The sequence below is a fragment of the Acinonyx jubatus genome, chromosome B3, assembly GCF_027475565.1.
Source record: "Acinonyx jubatus isolate Ajub_Pintada_27869175 chromosome B3, VMU_Ajub_asm_v1.0, whole genome shotgun sequence".
Lineage (NCBI taxonomy): Eukaryota > Metazoa > Chordata > Mammalia > Carnivora > Felidae > Acinonyx > Acinonyx jubatus.
In genome coordinates, this window is record NC_069386.1 from 141,535,251 (window position 1) to 141,559,218 (window position 23,968).

At 44.9% G+C, this 23,968-nt stretch overlaps 1 protein-coding gene, 1 long non-coding RNA gene, 1 other non-coding gene and 1 pseudogene across 7 annotated transcripts in view; 3 read left to right on the forward strand and 1 right to left on the reverse strand.

The window, feature by feature from the left end:
• MOK (MOK protein kinase) overlaps positions 1 to 12,939 on the reverse strand; it is a 70,470-nt gene extending 57,531 nt beyond the window's left edge. For 2 of the 4 annotated variants that reach the window (XR_003422770.2, XM_027066660.2), the window contains exon 1: positions 12,691 to 12,932. Coding sequence is in view for 2 of the 4 variants with exons in the window: in XM_027066660.2 (XP_026922461.1) it covers positions 12,691 to 12,697 (7 nt within the window). In the remaining 2 variants the exon portion in view is untranslated. Of the gene's footprint in view, positions 1 to 12,690 lie in introns of all 4 variants that reach the window. The other 2 variants (XM_027066663.2, XM_053224955.1) reach the window with 2 other exon arrangements.
• A 27-nt stretch (positions 12,940 to 12,966) lies between these two features.
• Positions 12,967 to 20,247, forward strand: LOC128316129 (uncharacterized). 2 transcript variants are annotated; one of them, XR_008299724.1, is made up of 3 exons: positions 12,967 to 13,223; positions 19,333 to 19,565; positions 19,947 to 20,247. It is a non-coding gene; the product is annotated as an uncharacterized LOC128316129 (long non-coding RNA). The 2 variants fall into 2 exon arrangements; XR_008299725.1 differs by having other exon boundaries at positions 12,970 to 13,223; positions 19,401 to 19,565.
• Positions 13,862 to 14,872, forward strand: LOC106975953 (60S ribosomal protein L26-like; annotated as a pseudogene).
• Positions 20,248 to 22,852: 2,605 nt separating the features above from the next.
• TRNAI-AAU (transfer RNA isoleucine (anticodon AAU)) lies at positions 22,853 to 22,926 on the forward strand. The gene has a single exon. It is a non-coding gene; the product is annotated as a tRNA-Ile (tRNA).
• The last annotated feature ends 1,042 nt before the right edge of the window (positions 22,927 to 23,968 follow it).

Here is a 23,968-nt window from a genome sequence, read left to right on the forward strand (position 1 = left end):
GAAGACATACAGATGGCCAACAGACACATGAAAAGATGCTCATCATCGTTCATCACCAGGGAAATACAAATCAAAGCCACAATGAGACATCACTTTACACCTGGCAGAATGGTTAAACTCAACAACACAAGAAACAACAGGTGTTGGAGATGTGGAGAAAAAGGAACCCTCCTGCACTGTTGGTGGGAAGGCAAACTGGTATAGCCACTCTAGAAAACAGTGTGGAGGTTCCTCAAAAAGTTAAAAATAGAGCTACCCTACGATCCAGCAATCACACTATTGAGTGTTCACCCAAAGAATACAAAAACACAAATTTAAAAGGAAGGGAGCCTGGGTGGCTCAGATGGCTAAGCATCCGAGTCTTGATTTCAGCTCAGGTCATGATCTCATGGCTTTGCACTGTGTACCCTGCTTAGGATACTCTATCTCCCTCTCTGCCTCTCTTCTGATCTCTCTCTCTCTCTCTCTCTCTCAAAAATAAACATTTAAAATAAATAAATAAATAAATAAATAAATAAATAAATAAATAAATAAATAAAAGGATACATGCACCCCAATGCTTATAGCAGCATGACTTACCATAGCCGAGATATGGAAGCGGCCCAAGTGTCCACGGATTGATGAATTTAGGATAAAGAAGAGGTGATATATACATGTAACAGAATATTATTCAGCCGTAAGACAGAATGAAGTGTTGTCATTTGCAACAATGTGGATGGAGCTAGAGAATATAACGCTAAGTGAAATAAGTCAGAGATAGATAAATACCACATGATTTCACTCATATGTGGAATTTAAGAAACAAATGAACAAAAGGAAAAGAGAGAAAGACAAACCAAGAAACAGACCCTTCTCTATAGAGAACAAATTGATGGTTATCAGAGGGGAGGTGGGTGCCGGGGAATGGGTAAAACGGAATGGGGATTAAGGAGTGCACCTGTGATGAGCACAGGTGATGTATGGAAGTGTTGAATCACCATATTGTACACCTGAAACTAATATTACACTTAACTAACCGGACTTAAAAACTTAAAGAAAAAAAAGAGAAAGGTCTGCTTGTAAGGCTGGCCCTTGGCTGCCATCTGGGAACCTGGATTTCGGGAGGGTTCCCGCATTCTCTAAACGATGAGTGGCTCACTGTGCCTCAACTGTTCACGAGCTTCGTTTATGCTGAATCTGCTTTCCTTCCGGGAGTCTGGAATTTTGTTATGTGCTGGGAAGAGGATGCCTACATTATCAGCTCCCAGTAAAAACCCTAGGTCTCTAATGAGCTTCCTTGATAGAAAAGGTTTCACATCTGTTGTCACGACGTGCTGCTGGAGGATTAAGCGAGTTCTGTGTGACTCCACCAGGAGAGGACTCTTGGAAGCTTGTGCCTTGTTTCCTCTAGACTTTGCCACATGCCCCTCTTTCCTTTGTCAATCTTGCTCTATAGCCTCCCGTGGCAGTAAATCACAGCCATGAGTAAAACTAGATCCTGAGTCCCGTGAGTCCTCCTAGCAAATCACAGAACCTAAGGGTGGTCTTGGGAACCCCCTGCCCCAAAGCCATTTATGCCACACTTCGGCCTAAATGAGTTAAACATCCCTGGTAGTATGACTAAATCATTGTGGATGTCAACCAAGACTTATTAGCACCAGCCATGCACTGCAGACACAAAGATCGATAAGACACAATCCCTCACCTTGTGGACTTACAGTATGCCCCATGTCCCTAATTTTGAGGCCTTTTCTTTTATAAAAGAGAGGGAGAGAGGAAGAGCCACCCCACATTTAGATAATATTAAAGGTCAGATTAGTAAGTACATGTGCATAATATTGAGTATATAGTACTTTAGATTCTGATCTCCCAGGACCCACCTGGAGGGCCTCAAAGCAAATGTCTTTCCCTCCTTCTGTATGCACCCTGTCCTCTCTTCCAGAACTCATGTTCCACTTTGCACCTTCTCCCAGGAAGGTCATAGACTCCTTAAAGGCAAGGTCCACAATCTATTCTCTTTGTGCCCTACACATACTCAACAAATGAACAGAGACAATGCCTGTTCATATGCCTCTTAATCTATTATTTCTCGAGTCCCCTGGACACGCTCTGCAGGGGGAGCTTCACTGACCAGCAAATCACAAAATTACTACTATTGGCTAACTGGCAACCAATCCTTTTCTATCCACTTCCATCTTTAAATGCCAGGTATCTGCAATCACGCCGAGAGAGACCCGATGTCCCTTAGGTTACCTCCTTTCCCAAGTCAGACCATCCGTATACACGCACCAGTGAGAGTAAAAAGATAAGGATAAGGTGACCGGAAGGCTCCTTCAACTACCTTCTAAAAGTTTCACAGTCCTGAAATAAGCTGTCTTTTACAATATGTTTCTCCCAATTACATGCCAAGGAATGATGCGTAAGGTAAATTCAGCCTTACCCACAACCAGGTCCCAGAAAACGTAAAAAACAAACACAACCAAGCTAGGTGATCATAGCTAATGTTGGTCGTAGCGCTGACCATATGGCAAGCACCGCTTTTAAAAAATAAACTTTTAACTTCAGAGTAATTTTAGATTTATGGAAAAATTGTAAAGATGATAAAGAGAATTCCCATATTCTTCATGTCCGGTTTCCCTATAATTAACATCTTACATTTGGCACAATTAATAAACCCATATTGATACATTATGATTAACTAAAGGTCATGCTTTATTCAGATTTCCTTAGCTTTTACCCCATATCCTCTCTCTGTCCAGGATCCCAGCACTTTACATCAGTTGTATCTCCTTAGACCCCTGGTGGCTGTGACAGTTCCTCAGGCTTTTCTTGTCTTGTGACATCGACAGTTTTGAAGAGTACTGGTCAGGTATTTTGTAACATGACCTTCTACTGGAATTTGCTGTTTTCTTCTGATTACACTTGGGTTATGGGTTTGGGGAAGAAGATCGAAGTGCTGTGGTGCCATTTGAGCACATCAATCTAGGGCCCATGCTATCAACGCGGCTTGTCACTGGTGATGTTGACCCGGATCACCAGGCCGGGGTAGTGTCTGTCAGTTACTCCACGGCAAAGTGACTTTCTCCCCACCCCCTCTGTACTGTACTCTTTGGGAAAAGTCACCATGAGATCCTACACTTTGAGTGAGAAATAATGCTCCCCTCCTTGAGGGTGGAGCGCCCACATAAGTCATTTGGAATTCTTCCACATGGGAGCTTGTCTGTTGTCATTTACTTAGGTAATACTTGATATCAGTATGGACCCAAAAACACTTATTTTATACTTTGGGAGAATCCAAAACTATTTATTGTGTTGCTCAAGATGCTCCAGCTTTGACCACCGGGTGCCCATTCAGCTGGTTCCTGGGTCCCTTTGACACGCCCCCATCAACAAAGGATCTGTTTGTTTTTGAGTATTTTCTTACTTTCTGGTACTACGGAATCTTGCGTGCTCCCTGTCTCAGTCCTAGGACTAGCCATTTCTCCAAGAAGCCTCGATGCCTTTTATAGAATGGTATTTATTCATATTTATTAAACACCAAATCTGAGCACAAGGTGCCAGACACCATTTTACACTAAATCATCTCAACAATCCCACGCAATAGGGTACCCCATTAGCCCTATCTTACAAATGAGGTCAAGCAGCCTGCCCAAAGTCACATCAGTAAGCGGTAGGGCAGGGCTTTCAACCCAGGGAGTCTGACTCCAGAAGCCCTTTCCTGACCACACTGCCCCTGCTGTCTCCCATGAGCAGAACATTATCACAAGGTGCCGACGAAGTCACTCCGATGCACTTATAAGAGCAATGACCTTGGCAAGAGATCATTTTCAGAATAACTGGCTTGGCTAACAAGGTCCATGAGAAAGGCAGAGTCTGGGAGCCCCGGTGCCAATGATATAGGGACACAATCTTGGTGTGAGGGGCAGCGAAAGCACGAACTCCAGCTGTGAGTGCCATAACCCTCACGACCACCGAGTACTGTCTGGTAACTTTCAAATTTCCGATACAGTCAGTCCATCAGGCAATCTGGTCACTCAGTATTCCCTGGTGTCACCTACACTGAGCGGTAGCTTCGTGCCTTTTACGACGTTAGATGCTTGTTTTACAAAGTGGGAATAACTAGGGTTTTTTTCCTTTTTTTTTTTTTTTCTGTTTTAAGTTTGAGAGAGAAAGCATTGCGTGCACAAGCAGGGGAGGGGCAGAGAGAGAAGGAATCCCAGGCAGGCTGCGTGTTCCACGCTGAGCCCAACTCGGGGCTTGAGCTCATGACCTTGAGCTCATTACCTGAGCTGAAATCAAGAGCTGGCCACTCAACCGACTGAGCCACCCAGGTGCCCCAACAACTAGCTCTTAAAACCTGTTCAAGCACATCCACCAGAATGGCTAAAATTAAAAAGGCTGGAAGTGCCAAGTGCCACATGAAGATGGGGACTCAACAGATCTCTCATATGCGGATAATGGGGATGAAAAATGGTATAGCCATCTCTCTCCCTCTGTCTCTCTTCCCCGCTCGTGCTCGCTCGCTCTCTCTCTCTCTCAGAAAGAAAGAAAGAAAAAGCAAGCAAGCAAGCATTTGTGGGGCACCTGGGCGGGTCAGTTGGTTGAGTGTCGGACTCTTGGTTTCAGCTCAGGTCATAGATCGCGGTTTCATGGGTTTGAGCCCCACGTTGGGCTCTGCGCACCGACCACGCAGAGACTGCTCAGGATTCTCCCTCTCTCTGCCCCTCGTCCGCTCATGCTCAGTCTCTCTCAAAAATAAATAAACTTAAAAAAAAAATGCATCTGTGTATTTACCAGCCCTCCAGAAGGGGAGGGACTTTCACACAGAAGTTCAATGAACTGACAAAGAAGGAAGATATAGAGGTGAACCTAGCCACGTGTTTTAACACGTTTACGTCAAAAACTTAAAATGTAAAGGCAAACCGTGATCTGAGAAAATGCGTGCAACAAATATGAGAATAGCTAATATATTTAATTGTAAAGACAAGTTACAAAAAAATACTAGTATCTTTCAAAGAAAATGGGCAAAAGAGCATAAGATGATTCACTTAAAAGATAAAAGTGGCTCGGGGTGCCTGGGTGGCTCAGTGGGTTAAGAGTGCAACTTCAGCTCAGGTCATGATCTCACGGTTCCTGAGTTTGAGCCCAGAGTTGGGCCCTGTGCTGACAGCTCAGAGACTGGAGCCTGCTTCAGATTCTGTGTCTCCCTCTCTCTCTCTGCCCCTCCCCTTCTCTCTCTCTCAAAAACAAACATACATTTAAAAAACATTTTTTAATTAAAAAAAAAAAAAGGATAAAAGTAGCCAGTAGGGAAAACTATTGACACTTAGAGGAAAACAAAAAGAGCTGCCTTTTTTGTTTTTTTTTTTGAAAGAGAGCGAGCAAGCAAGCAAGCAGGGGAGGGGCAGAGGGAGAGAGAAAGAGAATCTCAAGCAGGCTCCATGCGCAGTGCAGAGCCCGACGCAGGGCTCGACCTCACACCCTGGGATCACGACCCGAGCCGAAATCAAGAGTCGGACGTCCAACCGACTGAACTCCCCAGGAGCCCACCCCCGCTTTTTAAATAAGAGACTGTTCCATCTGTCAAACTGGCAGAGGTCCGCAACATGTGTATTCCGCATTGGGGACAAGGCTGTGGTGGGGCAGTGGCCATGTGACGGCACAACTAACGGGGAAGGGAATGCGAACAGCAAGACCACCGAGAACATCTGCTACCTTGCCCAGAGACGACGGGCTTCCTGGGGAAAGGGTGTGTGGCAGACTCTCACTTTCTGAGGAATCATTCCGTATGTGTGAATATCCCGCAGTAAACACAAATTACTTGTTTAAGTAGGAAAAAGATACTGGAAAGAAAAGAGCCCATATCCTTTGGCTCAGCAATTCCACTTCCAGACTCTACCCCAAGGTACCAACAGAGGCACAAAATTTATAGACAGAGATGTTCGTCATGGTGCCACACCAGTAAGAATGCTAAAAACTTAAAAATCTAGTATCAACGAATGATCTAATAATACTTTCAGCCGCAAGCTGAAATGATGCTTTTGGGTTGCCCGGGTGGCTCAGTTAGCTAAGCATTTGACTCTGGCTCAGGTCACGATCTCACAGTTCGTGGGTTCGAGCCCCATGTCGGGCTCTGTGCTGACCCCTCAGAGCCTGGAGCTTGCTTCCGATTCTGTGTCTCCCTCTCTCTCTCTCTGCCCCTCCCCCGCTCATGCTCGCTCTCTCTCTCTCTCAAAAATAAACATTTAAAAAAATGATGCTTTCAAATAACATTTAATGATATAGGGAAATGTTCAGGCATAATTTAATGTTAAGTGAAAAAAGGATGGTAACCATCATGCAAATACACATACATGCAAGAAAAAGAATGGATATAAATATGTCAAATATTTTAAAGCACCTGTGTCTGGGTGTGATCAGTGATGACTTTAAGTCTCCTCATTATTCTTTTCTATATTTTTCAATGTTCACAGTGAATATATATTTCTTTAAGTGTGTACGGGCATGGGCATTCTCAAGAACTTTCAGAAATCAGGGAACTCGGCTAACCGCCAAAAGAAACACGAGCTCAAAATGAACTGTCTTGAGACTACAATAGCAGTCTAAAGGGAGACAGACGGGAAGCTTCCGGGAGGGAGGAAAACCAGTTACTTTAAAGTCAGGCTGTGGCCTGAGGTATTCGATTTGAGAAGGGAAGGGAAGTTTTACACGATAAACTCCAGTTTGTATTTCAGCACAGACAGGTTAAATAGACTTACTTAAAACAAAACAGAACAGAACAAAACCAGTCAATGTTTGCTTGAAAGTGGCTTCAGTACAAACTCGGAACGTGTGCCAACATCCCAAGCCGGCTGCAGCCCATCACGATGAGCAGGTGATAAGCAGAATCCAGGCTCCGGAGATGGCCATGGGGGATAAAAGGTCACTTATTTCCCCCACGACCCCTTCAATAGAAAGGCTGGGTGTAAATCAAGAATGAAACGCAGAGGAGAGAAAAAAGAGAAACACCTTTATGGAAAAAAAAAAGAGAAAACCTAGGAAACGTATCTTCCTATTCTCTCCAGCAGGATCTGGCATATTTTCACAGGCCTTTAATTTAGATGAGGGACATTAAGAATACACAAAGCCCAACACCGGGCTGTGCTAGGAAAAAAAAAAAATCCTGCCCCACATTAAGGGGAATAGACAAAATAAACAGTCACCAAAAAACCCCCAAAACCACCCAGCCTCAAGGACAAAGAGGAATTACCTGATATAGCTGCCTGAAAGGGCAGAAAGAGGAAGGTAGATGAGTCTGTTGGCATTAATTAACATTCTATTCATTTTTATTAAACCAAGTCTTGTTTGTTTAAGTGGAGTTTAAGCCTATTTAACGCATGAAAGTGGAGGTCAAATTCACTTTTTGTGAAAAGAGACACTCATCATGCTCAAATCCAAACATTTGTATTTTAAGCACTGCTTCTAAAGATCTTAATCAAGGCAGGTGATAGGCATCAGCTATGGGGCCTCGCCAGTGGAGGGATGAAAAGCATTGGGGAAGGTTAATTACGGAGCACAACTCTCAACTAGAGTTGGAAGGAAGGGGATTCAGCTTCCAATTTCCACTCTCTTTGAGAGATTAAGTAACTCAAACCAAATTACTAAAACAAGGTCAGGAATCAAGGAAGAGGGCTGTACCCAATTAATTACTTGGTGTAGTAAAGAAAACTGTGACCTGAATTACCAAACATCACGAAAACACAAAAGGACATAAAATTATTCATAAACCCATAAAAATTTTTCACTCAAATTGCAGCCTTTAACCCAGTAAGTCGACTGCTAGGAATGTATGCCACTGGTAAACATGAAGAATTACAAAAAAAACAAAATAAAACAAACAATGTTCAAACATCGCCATTGAAGAATCATCCTAGAAAGCTACACTGAAACATATTTACTACAATCCCATATAGTGTGAGGCATCTGTTTAAGAGACACACACATATTCACACATACATATACAGATACATACATCTATGTATGTACACCTATGTATCTGTATATGTACACACACACACACACACACACACACAATATGCAAAGATTTATGGAAGTGCATCTGGGGAAATGTTAACCAGGACTGACTCTGTCAAGCAGAGGAGGGTCCCAAGACTAACTTCAAACCTTTCACTGTTTCGGTGTATCACAAAGCCAGTATTACTTTTACTTAATTTTGTTTTAATTTAAAGAGAAAAAATAAAAAGTTGCTAGTTGATGCATCTATTTTAACGTTTATTTATTTTTGAGACAGAGAGAGACAGAGCATGAATGGGGGAGGGTCACAGAGAGAGGGAGACACAGAATCTGAAACAGGCTCCAGGCTCCGAGCTGTCAGCACAGAGCCCGACGCGGGGCTCGAACCCACGGACCGTGAGATCATGACCTGAGCCGAAAGTCGGACGCCTAACCGACCGAGCCACCCAGGCGCCCCTAGTTGATGCATCTATTTATAAAAACAGAAGGTGAGAGGCGCACTAGGAAGGGAGAGTGACACAAGAGTATTTGAGGTTTCCTGCGACTTTGGTTCTATAAAAATATATTTATGAGGGACACGAAGCTGAAGCGTCTGCAATAACAACAGATAATTTAAAAAATTCTTTGTGATATAATAGGACAATGGTGACTGCCTTCAGAACACATAGGGTTTTTTCTCCTTTTATAGGTATGTTTTGAATAATCCATTGAAACGTTCAGACAGTAAAAAAAAAATGGGCACTTGCACCAGGTTAGATAACAGTAAATTCCTTCCAAGCAAGGATCTGTCATTCTTTCCCCTTCTACACCCCTGCTTTCATCCACCGGGAGAGCAAATAAGAACTCACTTATAATTATCACTTACCAGACACTACGCTGTGAGCTTTACACAGCCGATCTCATTTAATCTTTGAAATGACCCTATAAAATAGGTATTCTTATGCTAAACAGGCACAAACAGGTTTATACTAACCAGGCTAGACGGAGTGTGGAGGAGCGCCTGGTTGGCTCAGTGGGTGGAGTGCACGACTCTTGATCTCTGGGTCGTGAACTCAAGCCCCACGAGGGGTGTAGAGATTACTTAAAATGAAAGTCTTCTACATCAATCAATCTATCCATCTAAGTGTGGAGGATTTTATTTTCCAAAGGTGGGAGCTTCTAGATAGCGCATGCCACAAGCTCGTCTTAGTACGTACCTACGCCACTCCTCCATCAAGAGGTGCGATCTGCGTTCTCTACGCTCAACTCTGGGGGATGCGGAGGGGACGCTATGACATTCCCGAGGCTAGGTCAGAAAAGGTCATGCTGCTCCCACCTTGCACCCTTGGGACGCTGATCCTCAGAACCCAAGTGCCACCCCGCGAGGAAGGTCAAGGCACGTGGAGGCAGTAGCGTTCCAGCTGACAGGCCACGGGAAGGTCCCAGGGGACAGCCAGCGTCAGCCGCCAGACACGAGAGTGGCAAACTTTGGAGAGGACTCCAGCCCCAGCCACAATCCAGCTGCGACTGCAGGAGAGGATCCAAGTGAGGCCTGCCTAGCTGAGCCCAGGCCACCCACAGGACCACGAGAGATGAGTTTGTTGGTATCGCCAGCCACCAAGTTGGGGTGATTTGTCAGGAAGCAATCAATAACCAGAATAATGAAGAAAGAAAGGTCAGTAACCTGCGGGAGACCGCCATGTCTGCCTGGCTCTAAAGCCCATGCTCATAACAACTTTCCTGTGTTACTCCCTGCTCCCTACAACTGCACATGATGCAAAACAATAAGAAGGCCACCTTCCCAGAATGCTCAATAATACATCCCTAAACACGTGGGCCTTGCCTAGAAAACAAGGTAGAAAATACACGTAGAAAACCATAAAATGAAGACCAACATGATGACCTAGCGTTCCTGGCCCCACTCTGACCCCAGGCTAGGAGTCCAATTTCACCATTACTCACTTTTCCTATTCATTCTACTTCCATGACTCTGTCTCTGTGACTTCCTGTTCTGGAATCTTTTTTCTCCATCGTTACATATTTGTCAAGCATTGAATTGATCAGGATGTACACCCACGTGACAATAGGTTTCACCAGTACTCAGACTGGATTTTAAAGTAGAAGAATAAAGATGTAACACTAAACCAATTAATTGAACACTACCAACATGGCCATTTAAAAGAACATATCAAATAATACCCACTAAAAAAAAAAAGACAAAAAGCAAAAAACAAACACCCAAAGGTTTAAAGGACATTTAAAAAATGCAAGTATTTACATACATAAAATGTTTATATGAGGGGCACCTGCGTGGCTCAGTCAGTTAAGCATCCAACTCCTGATTTCAGCCCAGGTCATGATCTCACAGTTTGTGAGTTCAAGTCCTGTGTCGGGCTCTGCACTGATGGTGCGAAGCTTGCTTGGGATTCTCTCCTTCCTTCTCTTTCTCTGCCGGTGCTCGCTCTCTCTCTCTCTCAAAAATAAATAAACTTTAAAAAATAAATAAATAAAATGTTTTATGTATAATATGTGTTATTTATTGTTAGAGTATACAATATATAATGCCAGCATTAACGTTAAAAAGGGGGGACAGGGGCACCTGGCTGGCTCAGTCAGTAGGGCCTGTGACTCAGGGTTGTAAGTTTTCAGGGTTGTAAGTTCAAGCCCCACGTTGGGTATAGAGATTACTTAAAAATAAAATCTTGGAGCACCTGGGTGTCTCAGTTGGTTAAGTGTCTGACCCCGGCTCAGGTCATGATCTCACAGTTTGCTTCGTGAGCTTGAGCCCTGCATCAGGCTCTCTGCTGTCAGCACAGAGCCCGCTTTGGATCATCTGTCCCCCTTTCCCACTTGTGTGCGTGCTCTCTCTCTCTCTCAAAATAAATAACTTTGAAAAAAATAAATTCTTGTTAAAAATAAGTAAAAGGGGGGGATGGACACATTTACATATGCTGATACAGATTACATTACATATACAGATACACATTTATATAAACAGACATAGAGAGAATTAAGTGAAACTGTAAGAGTGGTAACCTCTAGCACAGGGACAGGAAAGGTCTAAGAGGCAAAAGTGAATAAATGGAATGATCAAATGATCAAACCTAACTTCAACAAAACTGGAGACACACTGACAGAGACACAACCTCACCTCTGACGTATTTTTGACCAAAATATTTAAGCTAAAGCTAATCATGAGGAAACAATCAGATAAATCCAAATTGAAGGACATTCTGCAAAATCCATGGCCTGAATTCTTAAAAAAATGTCATGAAACACACAGAAGGCAGAACAGTGTGCCAGTTTAAAGGAGGCCAAAGAGATATGACAACAAAATGCGATTTGTGCTTTTTGATTAGATGCCAGAAAAAATAAAAACACCTATAATGGATGTTATTGGGATAACTGGGAAAATTTGAAACATAGGCTGCATATTGGATAAGAGTACTATATATATCAAGATGTTGTTTGTACTGTGATTATGTAAAATGTCACTGTTCTTAGTAGATACCCACTGAATTATTAGTGGTGAAAAGTACTGATGTGCACTAACTCAAAACGCTCAGCGAAATAAACACTGTACATAATTTAGAGTGTGCAAGTAAGCAGGCACACAAAAGGCAAAATGGTGCATTTAGGTGAAAGATTTATAAACAGTCAATGAATTCTTCTTGCAACTTTCATACAGATTCAAAATTCTGACAGTAAATAGCTGGGAAGGAAAAAAGGAAAAAAATATGTGTATATGAGTCCACACTATAAGTAAAAATGTAAATAAAGCCTTTTGTAGGCCTTGTGTTCTAACTACAGCTTTGGGTGCATTAATGAAAAAGAAAAACCTGTAAACAATAGCCCCAAAGAAAATAAGAATGTCTTGTAAAGTATGAATGGGGTAAATTATTTTAAATATCTTTGTTTCACAATTTATGCCATAATCAATTACCAATGGACACTTAGGGTACAATGCAAATTTCACATTGCAAGTATACGTAATTAAATCTTTTCACGGCAAAGGAGGTCCAAATTTTTCCATACCTCTAGCAGAAATACAGATCTGTACAGTAATGTGTAAAACAAAAACAAAAACAAAAACAAAACCCATCCAAGTTGGTTGCAGTTCAGTTACTCATAATCCACGAATCCAAGCATAGGTAAAATTTTTACCGTCACATTTTCTAGGACGACCACTTCATTTCCCAACTTCCCAGTAACACTTTCACCAAAAGGTTGTTTCAAAATCCCTACAAAAATAGTTCCAGTAAAAACACTACTGTTTGACCCCGAAAAATAAAATAGCCCATCTTTCCTCTCATTTTCCCCTAAACCGATGTCATTAAAGGGCAGAAAGCCGCACAGTAACCGCTCACTATCTTACTGCCGAATGTTCAAGAATCCCAGTTTCAGTCCAGCGTGCAACAACAACAAAACCTTCAAAACTTGTTACATAACCTCCACACCAAAATATGCCTGGGAGGTCTGGGGCTGGGGGGGGGGGGGGGGTCGCTCTGAGACCCCACCGCCCCCAAGCCCGCCTCGAACCCCCGGGGGCGCCGGCTTCTGACAGCCCAGGGAGGTTCGGGGTCCCCACACGCTGCGCCTTCCCGGCCTGCCGAGTGGACCCACCACCCTGGTGACCAGACCCTGCCCCTTCGTGCCCTCCCAACCCCCCGACCCCCGCCGTTCGCCCTCGCGTCCCCGCCCCTCCCCGGCCCCGCTCACTCTTCATCCTGGATGCGGAAGTCGACGACAAGCCCTTGCCGACACTGGGCGGAGAAGAAAGGGGCAGAAAGGGAGGCCCCCTGGCTTCCACTCCTCTGAGGCAGGGTCCCGAACCGGGACCTCCACGCTGGCTCCTCGACAGAGACCGTTAGGATCCGGCCGCCATGTTGTATCGCTGTCACCCTAGCAACCATCAGGCCCCGGATGCCCCGAGGCCGCCTCCCGCGCGTGCGCAAAACACCACGTCCGCATCTGTTGGTCCAAAGTGTACGCGTGCGCAGTGCGGCCCGCCGCCTTAGTCTGGTTGCTAAGCAACCTCCCTCGCCGCTTTTGGTAAGCAATTCTCCGCCTCTGAGTGTAGGCGACCTTCCGGGATCGCTATTCCCAGCCTGCCTGAGAATTTAGCCATGTGATACCTATTGCTGGAACTGGGCTGGGGACGAGCTAAATAACTGTCAGTTGATACCTGTTCCTTGCCGTCTCATCCTGCGCTTGATCATCTCCTATCTAGTCTGGAACACAGAGGTTCATTTGTAAGTTTTTCTTTTTAATTCAGCAAGCGTTTATTGAGCCCAGGGTACTGTTGCAGGCTTTGGGACTATAAAGGAGGGCAGTGTGGACAGGGTCCCTGACTTCCTGACACTTACATTGCAGTGTAAAGTTGAAGGAATGAATATGTGAATAAACTCTGTGCAAATAGGGTGACTTGATAACCAAAAGGTGACTAGCCCTCCGGAAACTCACAGTGCGCTAAAAATAACAACTGTATGTACCGGTGTAGCGCTTTATGAAGCTCATTGTCATGTATTTGCTTTTTTCATCCCCACAACTACTCCCTTAGGTCAGGTATTCCTATTTTTTCCAATTACTTTTTGAAATTAAAGAAGTAAAACGTGTCCTTTGGGGGGGGGGAATCAAACTACAGAAATATATCAGGTAAAATTTGAAATAATCCCTTCGAAGCATTTACATCCTTCTCACTCCCCATCCTCCCCAGAATTAACCACTGGCAACAGTTGAGTGGCATCTTTTGGGAATTTCTGTGCATGAATTTGGACAGACTTTCCCCACAATTGAAAATCATGGGTATCCTTCTATAATTTGCTTTTATTTCCCCCACTTAATAAACCGTAGTCATCTTTTAATATTAGGACATGGAGAGCTTCCCTGTGCTTTTTTAACTGATGCATAATATTCCACAGTATGGATATACTCTCATTTTTTAACCATTTCCCTATTTATGTTTCTTATTTTTACTATTACGAACAATACTTCAGAAAATACCCTTGTGTGTATCTTTGAGCACACATATGCCTGTTGGAGTTGATAGGTCATAAGGCATCGATAATTTAATTGTGGACTGATGTGAAATAATTCTCCAAAAATACTGTGCCAACGCAAAAAGATCTATACCTGAATTCCCTCCCCCCCCACACACACTTGCGTGGACACAGGATGTCTACAAAGATTAAGAAGCCATTCATCTCTTCCCCTTTGCTACCATCGCTGGAACCGCAGCAGGCGAGCTTTGGCCTGCCAACTGCAACCAAAATGAAGTTCAATCCGTTTGTGACTTCTGACCGGAGCAAGAACCATACCTGGCATTTCAGTGCGCCTTCCCACATTCGCAGGAAATTTATGTCTTCCCCTCTTTCCAAAGAGCTGAGACAGAAGTACTACGTTGGATCCATGCCCATCCGGAAGGATGATGAAGTACAGGTTGGGTGAGGACACGACAAAGGTCGGCAAATTGGCAAAGTCGTCCAGGCTTACAGGAAGAAATTCACGTCATCTACACTGAACGAGTACAGCGAGAGAAGGCAAATGGCACGACTGTCCACATGGGCATCCACCCAGCGAGGTGGTCATCACTAGACTGAAACTGGACAAAGACCCAAAAATACCCTTGAATGCAAAGCCACGTCTCACCAAGTTGGAAAGGAAAGGGGAAATATAAGGAAGAAACAATCGAAAAGACACAGGAACAAAGTAATCTTATATATGACATTTAATAAAAACTGTTATGGGGGCGCCTGGGTGGCTCAGTCGGTTAAGCCTCCGACTTTGGCTGAGGTCATGATCTCACAGTTTGTGCGTCCAAGCCCTGCATCGGGCTCTGTGCTGACAGCTCAGAGCCTGGAGCCTGCTTCGGATTCTGTGTCCCCCTCTTTCTCTGCCCCTCCCCAACTTGTGCTCGCTCTCTGTCTCTCAAGAATAAATAAACGTTAAAAAAAAACACAAACTGTTACAATGGAAAAACAAACAAAAAAAAGAAGCCACTCAGGAAAAGATCAAAACATAACAACGTGCAATTTTTAACTTCTTTATGGTTCCCAATCCTTTTCTGCTGTCCTCCCCTGAGGACATAATCTCTTCTCCATTGGCTGGCAGCTTTCTCCTCTCTAAGCCACTGCACATGAGCCCCGAATGCTTCCACTGTTGGCCTAGGGCACTTTCACCTGCCCCCTGCCCTCTGGATCCCACCTCAGCAGGGGGCAAACCACCTGCCCGGGTGCACTCTACCCTCAATATTCTCTTCCTCCCTGCCCCGCAAGACACCTCAGTTTCCTGCACACCCCTCCTCCTTTTTCTACCCACTTTACCTTTTGCCGGTTCCAGCTTCCTTCCAGCCCTAGTCTGACCAAGTCTCTACAGGTGCCTGTCTGTCATTTATAAGATAAATCCACATTTCTCACCCCATACACAATCTCCCCCCACCTGAAATCTTCAGGCCCACACCTTTGCCCATCCTATCTTCCTTTCACGTCTTTGGGCCTGAATTCATTTTGGTTTAGAAAGTTATTTCTTCTTCCTCAAATAACGTCTTAATTAACTTGACATATATTTAATTAACAAAATTATAATTTACATTAATATATTATTATTAGTCCCATCTTTCAAACACTGCTGCAGTGATCAACCCTGTAAATACATAATTTCCTATATGTCCACGTGTACCCAGAGGAGAAATTCCTAAAGTGGAGCTTTGGAGTCAAGGGCATCTACTCTGAAATCTTTAACATCTTTTTAAAAAGCTGAGTCAAGTTCACAAGACATAGAATTAACCGCTTTAAAGTGCGACATTTAGTACATTCACGGTGTTGTGCAACCACCACCTCTATCTAGTTCGGAAATAGCCTCATCACCCCAGAAGGAAGCCCTGCTCCCATTAAGCAGCCACATGATGCTAAGTGAAAGAAGCCACACACTAAAAGCCACGTGTGTATTGTATGATTCCATTTATCGGAAATGTCCAGAATAGGCAAATCCCGTAGAGACAGAAAGTAGATTAGTGGTTGCCCAAGGGCTGGGGGAGGGAGAGGAGAAGGACTGCTCATGGAGACAGGGTTTCTGTCTGTGGTGATGACAATGTTCTGGAATCCGATTGTCAATGTTCTGGAATCCGATTGTGGTGATGGTTGCACACCTTTGTAATAATTACTGAATTGTACATATTAAATGGTTAAGAATGATAGGTGGGGGCACCTGGGTGCTTCAGTCAGTTGAGCATCGGACTCTTGATCTCAGGTCAGCTCGTGATCTCACGGTTTGTGGGGCTGAGCCTCACCTTGGGCTCTGTGCTGATGTCGAGGGGATTCTCGATTCTGCTTGGGATTCTCTGTGTCTGCCCCTCCCCTGCTCATGCTCTCTCTGTCTCTCTCAAATAAATACACTTTAAAAAAAGAATGATATGTGAATTTTATCTCAAAATAAATTGAAAAAACCACAAAGGGTGCTTATTGCTGGTGCTGCTGTTAATGGTGCTATCTTTGTTAGCTCTGAAAACCCACATCTAATTCCTGTAGACCACTGGGATTTGATCTCTCCCTGTCTCCTTGTGGCCTTTCCCTTTATCTTGGGACTTTTGTCACATTTATCTTTCTGTCTCTTTCATACGCTTTTTTTTCTTTTTAATGTTTTTTTCAGAGAGAGAACGTGCAAGCAGGGGAGGGGCAAAGAGAGGGAGGCACAGAATCCGAAGCGGGCTCCAGGCTTTGAGCTGTCAGCACAGAACCCGACGAAGGGCTTGAACCCACAGCTTGAACCCACAGCCTGGGAGATCATGACCTGAGCCAAAGGCAGACACTTAACCAGCTGAGCCACCCAGGCGCCCCTCTTTTCGTATGCTTCTTCTGCCCCTTAGGTTCTAAGCTCCTTGGGCCGCCCACCTTTTATCTTCCCTGCAGGCAAAGGATGTTACTGGATATTCACTGAGTTCCTGTTAAATAGATGAACAGGTGAATGCATTTTGGCAGGTGAGCCCCAGCCCTATTGTTTCTGATTGTCATGGCTGCGGGATCTTCTGCTCATTTTCATCATGGACAAGTGGCTCCGGGTAGTGACACTGCAAAGACCAGTGTGCTTACCCAGGCACGCAGGGGCGGCTGGACTTCAACCCTCACCAGCTGGTCCAGCCCACCACCCTGGCATGCAGCCTGCACCTGGTGTGTGAACGCCCGGGAGAGGAGGGAAAGGGCCTCCAAAATGAAAGATCAAAGGATACAAATGGGGTACCTTAGCAGGAAGTTTACAGAAGGGGGACTTGTGAAAGGTTTTGCCTAGAGCAGTGGTTCTTAAGCTTTAGCGGCACCCAAAATCACCTGCCTTCAGGTGATTGTGATTTGTTGAACCCAGGTTGCCACGCCCCACTCCCAAAATTTCTCGCCTGTAATTCTGGGGTGGGGCTCAATAATTTGCATCTCTAACAGGATCCCAGGTGATGCTGCTGTTGCACCAGTGACCATAGTTTGAGAACCACTGGCCTAGATAATTCCTCGCTCTTTCTTTAATTCTAAACAGACTAGGAAACGCTACTTCGAAAAAAGCAATTGCTGTGGACCCATGTCTCCCTATTGAAACATTCTCAAACACCATGCCTGGGCGTCAGTCTTCTTGGTTTATGTCTGTGTGGCCTGGTCACCTGCTTCCCTGGACCACTCATGACCTAAATGACAAGGAGAAAAATTGACTGCTAAGAAACAATGGGTCACGAGCCCTTCACCTGTCCAGCACACAGAGACAGCAGCCAGGCTCTACGACATACTCAAAGGATGCTTGCAAAATGGAACCACCCTGTACCTTAGAGCTCCACCTTGGAAACTGCTCGAACACTACCTAATGACAGCCACTGGAGCTTTTTGGTTCATTCTAAAACTGTTCCTTGCACAGTTCAGCCCGTATCCTAGCATTAGCTTTTCCCTATTTTCCAATGTCAAGAGATTCAGCCATGAGGTTGTGTTTAAAAGTTATGTGTCCTGGGGCGCCTGGGGGGCTCAGTCGGTTAAGCGTCCGACTATGGCTCAGGTCATGATCTCCCGGTTTGTGGGTTTGAGCCTCACATCAGGCTCTGTGCTGACAGCTCAGAGCCTGGAGACTGCTTCGGATTCTGTGTCTCCCTCTCTCTGCTACCCCCCCCCCCCATCCGGTGTCTCTCTCTCTCTCTCTCTCTTTCTTTCTCTCTCAAAAATAAACATTAAAAATTAAAAAAATTTTTAATAAAAGATATGTGTTCTTCTGCTGAGCATCTTAATAAGTGTTCCAACCAGGAAATAGGCAGAAGTTAGAAAAATTAGAGATGACGGAAATTTCAAATGTGTTAACACCGGTAAGGTGGGCAGATGCAAATCCACCTGAAGATATTAGAAATTAGATTCATTTTAGAAAATAATAAATATATCTCAGAGGAAACGAAGCTAACAGGGATATGAAATAAAGAGCACAAGAATATTGGCCACTCAAATTAACATGAAGAATGGTAACTAACCAAGCACCATAAATAAGGTCACGGTGTAATGTGTGATGTGAACACAAAAATAGATAAACTTCCGACTCAGAGAGTCTATGCACATCTCTGAGAAGAAGGCATTTGGAACAACAGATATCTTATAAAGCTTAAGAAGAGGTTTCCTAAGAGGAGAGTGGAAAGAATTAAAATTCAGCCCTTAACGTCATAGAGAGGAAAATCACACCAGGGAGCCCCAGTCCAATCACTGGACCACCATTTTCTCATTTCTGTAGCATGGGGTTAAACTCCAAAGGGCAGTTGTGCAGATGAAGTCAGATGTCTGTGACACTATACAATACTGCTTGATTTTTGCCCACATGCTCAGTAAATGTTGACTAATCAAAAGGCATCATCCACTGTCACCTACTGTTACTCCTTCTTTTCTCACAAGGGCAAGCCTGATTTTCAATGATTGTTGAACATCCAGGACAAACTTTAACCGTTGATGGGGAGGAATTAAGCAGGTAGCCTGATAAGGTTGTAGAAACCCAGGTGGCCTGTTGGTGGAGACCCAGAGAGGCCTTTGCCAAAGTCACCCACTCGCCAGTGGCCATCCTGGGCTCAGACCCAAATCTGTAACTTCCAACTCCCTGTGCTTCTACAGCTCCCTTGCATCTAAAAGAGACCTTTTTTAAAGCTTTGCAATTAATGTACATGCTTTAAGAAAGGACATTTTTAAAAAGTCTCTGGAACCAACTAATTTGTTGTAGCAAATTAGAAGCAACATCTGAAAAATCCTTATGTTTATTTTTCCTTTGTGTTGTCTAACAGTTTTGACATAGTACATATTGTACAATGAAGCATTTTATTCCTGCCTCCCCACCCCGCCCCTGCTTGCTTTCTTTCTTTTTTTCCAGAATTGATTGGCAAGAATTCAGCTTCAACATTCAAAGTGTTTTGCTCTGTCCTTGTCTGTGTGCTCCAGGGCTCCAAGTCAAAATAAAAAATATAAAAAGAAGGTTGGAAGACAGTTCAAGGAAATTGTTCAGGAAATAGACAATAGACCTAGGCCTGGACCAAAGAAAAGAGAAGAAAGTTAGAGATTCAACCCCGAAGTTTTGACCTCTGAAGAATGATGTTCCAGAAAAAGGTAAGAGGAGATTATCAAATCTCCCTTGGAAACATTCTTCCTCTGAAATGTTGCCAACAATGGAAGGGCATGGGGCACCTGGGTGGCTCAGTCGGTTGGGCAGCCGACTTCAGCTCAGGTCATGACCTCACAGTCTGTGAGTTCAAGCCCTGTGTCTGGCTCTGTGCTGACAGCTCGGAGTCTGGAGCCTGCATCGGATTCTGTGTCTCCCTCCCTCTCTGCCCCTCCCCCACTCGTGCTCTGTCTCTCTCTCTCTCTCTCAAATAATAAACATTAAAAAAAAGAATGGAAGGGCATGTTTCTGAATCAAAAGGTCTAACAGAATTAACATACAATGAATTTAACATTAATTCAACAAATTGACCACCTGCCTTGCACCAGGCACTCTTCCGGGAACTTGAGATCCACGAATGTGGTGATGGAGGCCACAATCAGAGTGTGGCTTCCACGAGCAAAAGAACACCGAAGATTGCTAACAAACCACCAGAAGCTGGGAGAGAGAGCAGAGAGAGGCACGGAACAGATTCTTCCTCAGAGCCCTTGGAAGGAACCAACACTGAGGACACCTTGGTCTTGGACTTCTGGCTTCCAGAACTTGAGAGAATAAGTTTCTCTTAAGTCACCCAGTTTGTGTTTTATTGATGCAACCCTGGGAAACGAATACAGTATGTCTTTATTTTCATACCGAAGTTTCCAATTTATAAACAGAATGACGAATTTTACCAGTGGGGTTTAAAGCAAATGGACTATTTAAAATCCAAGCTGCATGCACAAAAGCACCCCTCAGACACTGAAAAACCTGAACAATAACCCAGCATCACCTGGTGCTGGTCATGTATGAGTCTGCATTTTCCTAACTCAAAGAATGAAAACTAGGACCTGTTTGTCTTGCAGGAACTGTAAGATGGAGTCCGAATTGGCAGAAGAAATCCAGGAGTCCGCACACACCCGGGGTAGGAGGCGCGCTGGCGGCCTGGTGTTCAGCGGACGCCTAGGTCTCGGGTGCCCCCTACCGTCTGCGTTCAGTCACTGCGTCTCCCCCACCGTGGGCACGCCGGCTCCCTCTGCCCGGGGGGGAGGGGGGGGGGTTGGAGCCCGCCCACTCAGGAAACGAGCCCTCAATTCTGCCTGGCTTGTGTCAGGGCTAGACCTCTAAGGGATGATCTGTCAACTTCGACAAACCTGGATCGACCATCTACTATGTGCCAGTCACTTCTAGGTGCTGCAGGTGCAAAATACAAGTTGCTGCCCTCCTGCAGTCACGAAATTAAGAAAGCTCCGGACGAAATATGAAGCAGAAAAAAGCAGGGAATTCTGAATGCGGGTTGCGATTTTAAACAGGGGGGTCAGGGAAGCCTCGCTGAATATGTGACATTTACGCATAGACATGAGGACACGAGGGAGAGAGCCTCGGCAGTGCCTGGGGGAAGAGGGTCCAGGAAGAGGGAACAGAAGTGTAGAAGCCCCAGGGCAGGAGCGTGGCCTGGTGAGCAAGATCCAGGAAGGAGGGTGATGGGGCTGTGCCAGGGGGCACCGGGAAGGGGAGCAGGTTAGGCCGGGGTCTTTCGGATGGGTGTTATTCTGCATGTGGGGTTGCCACGTAGGCACAGGATGGGCAGTTAAAGGTGAACTTAAGGTGTTTATGGAGATAAACAACTACATATTGTCTGGGACATACACTAAATTATTTAGGGCTGCTAAATCTGGCAGCCCGAGCAGGGCTGGGCCAGGAGGGGAGGGTTTGAACAGAGAAAGTACTTGCTCTGATATGTTTTAAAATGTGATTTTGCAATTAGCTCATTCATTCATCTGACTCCTATTTATTATTATTATTTAAGTATAATCTACCCCCCATGCAGGGCTCAAGCTCATGACCCCAAGATCAAGAGTCACATGCCTTCCTGACTGAGCCAGCCAGGCGCCCCTGACTCCTATTAACTACACTCCTATTATTCCAGAGAGTGTGCTAGGCATGGGACATTCAGCGACAAGCAAAATGGACAGGGTTGCAGACACTTCACTTTGCCCAGAGGGCTCTACCTGTTTGGGCCTATGCTTGCCCATCCTTGACCTTCAGAATGCAGTCAAGTTTCCCAGTCTTCAAAAACCTGCCCCAAACTTCCACCCCTGGCACTGTTTACCTACACTCAGCGCGATGCCTAAGTGTCTCCACCCATACTAACTTAGCACCTGTCTTTGCTAAACTGTGGGCTTGGTGAGGACAGGATCAGGTCTGCTTGGCTCACAGCTGATTCCCTGTGGTTAGGGCACTGCCAGGCAGGTGTTGACTAAACCTGACTCAACACCTCCTTTTAATAACATCTGTTCTGTTAAGATCAGCTAGACTGGGCTTCTGCTGTTTGCAACAAGGGACGTTGATGATAATCCGCTTTTTTTTTTTTTTTTTTTTGAGTAATCAGACCAGAGGGACAATGTGAAAAGCTGGGGCTCCCTTCTCCTACTCCCAGAGCACAGGAGGTCAGGGACTCAGAGACCAAAAAGCCCCCCGGGGGACAGTATCTTTTCAGACACTAACCCTTTGGAGTGGGTACTACCCATTGCCCACCCAGCAACTGCTTCATGATTTAATCATGTGCTAGTTAACAAGAGAGGGCAAAATGAAGACATTTGCCAGACATCAAAAAAAGGGCGGGGGAGGGGGGTGTGGGGGGAAACAATGGCTTATCCACCTAAGGAAACATTTAAAAAATGACATTTGCAATTGCTTAGGGGTATGATAATGATAGAATATTAAGTACAAAAAAGTAAGATAAAAGATCATATTCTTTTTTAACAAGGTCGAACTGAATGCCAAATATATATTTTTAAATAAGCCTGTGCAGTGAAAAAGGATTGTCAGGAACGATACCAACCAACGTTGCCGTTGTTTTGGGGCGGTGGGGGATTCGGTGGTTCTTTTGTTCTCTATCTGGTTTTCTGCATTCTCTAAGCTTTATTTAGTCACACTAAAGCTCTCGATACACGAAGTTTCCACGCCGGAAGGATTCTCGAGATACATAAAAAAAGCATTGAGTTGCAGTGTTTGAAAATCCTACTCCTGAGCCAAGCATCCCATGTATAATTTGCATTCCCCCGTGAAAACCTTCGATTCGTGGTAAGGAGCCACTTTATTCTCTTTAAAGAGGCTCTGTGTTTTCTTCTGGCCAATAGGGATGACAGCGGGAATGACGACAGTTGCAGAGAGAGTTGAAGAGTCGAAGTCCGCAGGCGGCCCCGCGCAGGCGTAGAAACCTCATAGACTTGACGGAGGCGCCCAAACGTCAAGTGGCCGGTTAGCTCAGTTGGTTAGAGCGTGGTGCTAATAACGCCAAGGTCGCGGGTTCGATCCCCGTACGGGCCACAAAAAGAAGCTTTTTCTCCGCCCCCCCTTTTTTTTTTTTAACTTCATTTTATTTATTGTTATTATTATTATTTTTTGTTTGTTTAAACATGGCTTTCCAGGGCTGTGAGCGGCGAGCCGCAGAATCGTTCTGGATTCGGCCCCGAAGTTGGCGCAGGCAGCCACTGGGGAGAAAGGGGCAGGATCCCGCGCAAGTTCGTCCCTCCAAGTCCCCGCCCGCTGTGCGCACCAGCAGCTGTCCTTGGTTTGTTTGTTTGTTTGTTTGTTTGTTTGTTTAGGATGCTCACAGATGCCGCTGCCAGTTGCTTCCTAATGCAGAGCTTCTGAGGACTGTCGGTGGAGTCCCCGATTTTCATGGAGTTCTTAGAATTGAAAATCCGGGTCTGGACTTAATTCATTCCACAAATGCTTTAGGGAGCGCCTTCCTACTGCAGGCCCTTCGCGATTCTAGAAGCAGAACAGTAGAAGACACAAACCCCAACCCCCATGGAGCCAATGACCAGCCAACACCTGTCATGTCTTTAGTGAGACACAGTTGTGGAAGCATCTGGCAACCTTCTCTTGCTACTTTCTTCCTTTTCAGAGAGATCTTAGGCTCCATATTTTTTCCTCTTGGTTCTGCCGTTTGCAGCCAGAAGGCAACTGGGTGAATTTCTCACTCGTGGTTCAAGTCTCAGCAAGTATTCAGGCATGTGTGGTTCAACACAAAAGCCAGTTGTTTTAGGGCTAATGCCATCTTATATCAGGGTCTAGTAGGAGCTCTAGCCATGTTTGAAAAGTATCCAATGAGAACATCTGCTAAACATTCACTCTTTTTCTCACATATGTGTTAAGCTCTGGTATAACTCAGTAACAGCTCAAGTCCATAGACCAGAGTCATAAAGCCCTTGGCAAGTGCTCAGTGTGTAGTGAAACCACTCATTAAATGCCAGCGATGGGACCCTTGTTCTTCCAAAGAGGAAGGAGAACCCGGGGCTCTTGACACTGAGTATAGACCGTTTGGACGTCACACCTTGGATATCTGTGTTGGGTACCTTGTTAG